This window comes from Penaeus japonicus, unplaced genomic scaffold, assembly GCF_977035675.1.
Source record: "Penaeus japonicus unplaced genomic scaffold, GWHDUDI00000001_assembly GWHDUDI00000023, whole genome shotgun sequence".
Classification (NCBI taxonomy): Eukaryota; Metazoa; Arthropoda; class Malacostraca; order Decapoda; family Penaeidae; genus Penaeus; species Penaeus japonicus.
Genome location: NW_028234425.1, coordinates 19,920,274 through 19,922,773, shown reverse-complemented (window position 1 = coordinate 19,922,773; position 2,500 = coordinate 19,920,274). Strand labels below are relative to the sequence as shown.

The 2,500-nt window shown below is 27.2% G+C and overlaps 1 protein-coding gene across 2 annotated transcripts in view; it reads right to left on the bottom strand.

The window, feature by feature from the left end:
- Window positions 1–2,500, bottom strand: part of LOC122243149 (uncharacterized) — a gene marked incomplete at its 5' end in the record, with an annotated part of 28,930 nt that overhangs the window by 6,941 nt on the left and 19,489 nt on the right. For both annotated transcript variants that reach the window (XM_086550192.1, XM_086550193.1), the window contains 1 exon segment: window positions 1,583–1,760. In XM_086550192.1, coding sequence (XP_086406318.1) covers window positions 1,583–1,760 — 178 coding nt within the window.

Below are 2,500 nucleotides of genomic sequence, written 5' to 3'. Positions count from 1 at the left end.
ACAGAGAGAAAGTAGAGTAGAGAGGAGAGAGGAGAGGTCAAGAGAGACAGAGGAGAGAGGAACAGAGATGAGACAGAGAGACAGAGACAGAGTTGAGAGACAGAGGAGACAGAGACCCAGAAGACTTAGAGACAGAGACAGTAGACTAGAGAGACAGAGAGAGAGAGAATGAACAGAGACAGGACAGAGGACCAGAGGAGAGAGAGAGAGCGAGAGAGATGAGAGGGAGAGGGAGAGAGGGAGAGAGGAGAGAGAGAGAGGAGAGAGAGAGACAGAGAGGATAGACGGAGAGGAGAGAGTGAGAGGAGGGGGAAGAGAGGGAGGAGTGGCGAGAGAGAGAGAGGAGAGAGGACAGAGGGAGAGAGACAGAGAGATGAGAGAGTGAGAGAGGAAGAGAGGGAGAGCGGAGTGTGGATGAGAGTGACTGAACGAGGGAGAGAGGGAGAGAGGGATATATATATATACTTATATATCTATATACATATACATATATACACATATATATTTATACCATGTATACTGCATGTTTTTTTATTCATGTATTACAGGATACACATGTAATTGTATAATAATAAAATATATGTCTGTATATGTATGTATATATTCATATATACTATATATATAGATAGATATGCAATATATGTATATTTGTATATATGTATATGTATTATATATGTATATATGTATATATGTATACATATATATATATATATATATATATATTTAATATATATATATATATATACTATATATATATATATATGTATATATGTATATGTAATATATGTATATGTAATATGTATATGTATATTATGTATATATATTATTATATATATATATATATATATATATATATATATATATATATATATATATATATTTATATATAGTATATATGTATATGTATATATGTATATGACTGGCCAAACTAAGATTTTTATATTCATATATATATATATTATATATAGATAACTATATATCTATAATATATATTATAATATATATATTATATATATATACATATATTTATATATAATATATATGATATAATATATATTTATAATAGATATAATAATAGATTACTAGATAATAGATAAAGATAATAGATAATAGCTATCTCTTTTATAGATTATGTATAGATATTATATATAATATCTAATATATATAATTATATATATATATTTATATATACTATAATTATATATATATTATATATAAATATATTATTTTACATATATATCTTTTTTATATATATTATAATCTATATATATATACTATATATATTCAATAAATTATACATAGATATACGCATTATATAAAATATTCTACATATATATACATATATATGCATATATTTTTTTTTTAAACCCTATATAATATCAGAAAATATATATACAGAAATATATACATATATATCTAGATATATCTAAATATATATATATATATACATATATATCTAAATATATATATATATATATATATATATATATATATATATATATATATATACATATATATACATATATATACATATATACATATATATACATATATATATACAACCAAATATAAAATAACTCACCTCAAAGCCAGCCTGCTTTACTTCGTGTGCTCTCACCACATGTGTCAAGTTGTTTCTCTGCAGGAATGCATTAAATGCTGCTTGGTTGAAAACATAAGCTGTCTGTCTCTTCTCATTGAAGGCAAATCCATTGTTGCTCATCAGTTGCTCTGACACATCGTCATTAAGATCTTCAGCTCTAATGGGAGAATTTAGTTCAGAATGTGTGACATTACATATATTTAATATGTGTGTCTGTGTGAATGTGTGTGTGCATGAGTGCGTGCGTGCGTGCATGCGTGTGAGTGTGAGTGTGAGTGTGAGTGTGAGTGTGAGTGTGAGTGTGAGTGTGAGTGTGAGTGTGAGTGTGAGTGTGAGTGTGAATGTGAGCGTGTGTGTATCTGTATCTGTATCTGTATATAGATATGTATATAGATATGTATATATAAATATATTTATAAATACATTTATGTGTATATATATATTCATATATACATATATATGTATGTGTTTATACACACACGCACGCACGCACGCATGCACACACACACACACACACACACACACACACACACACACACACACACACACACACACACACACACACACACACACATACATACACACACATTTGTGTGTATGTGTATGTAGGTATATATGTGTATGTATATATATATGCACACATATGTATATATAAGTAGATAAATAGATGAATAGATATATTGATAGATAGATATATAGATATATTTATATATAAGTAGATAAATAGATGAATAGATATACTGATAGATAAAAATAGATAGATATATTTATAAGTATACATAAATATATGTATATAGATGTATATACATGTGTGTATCTTTATATATATAAAACAATACATATTATTTATATCGATACTTAACCCACACAGGACGGGTGGTACAGCATGTGTACCGC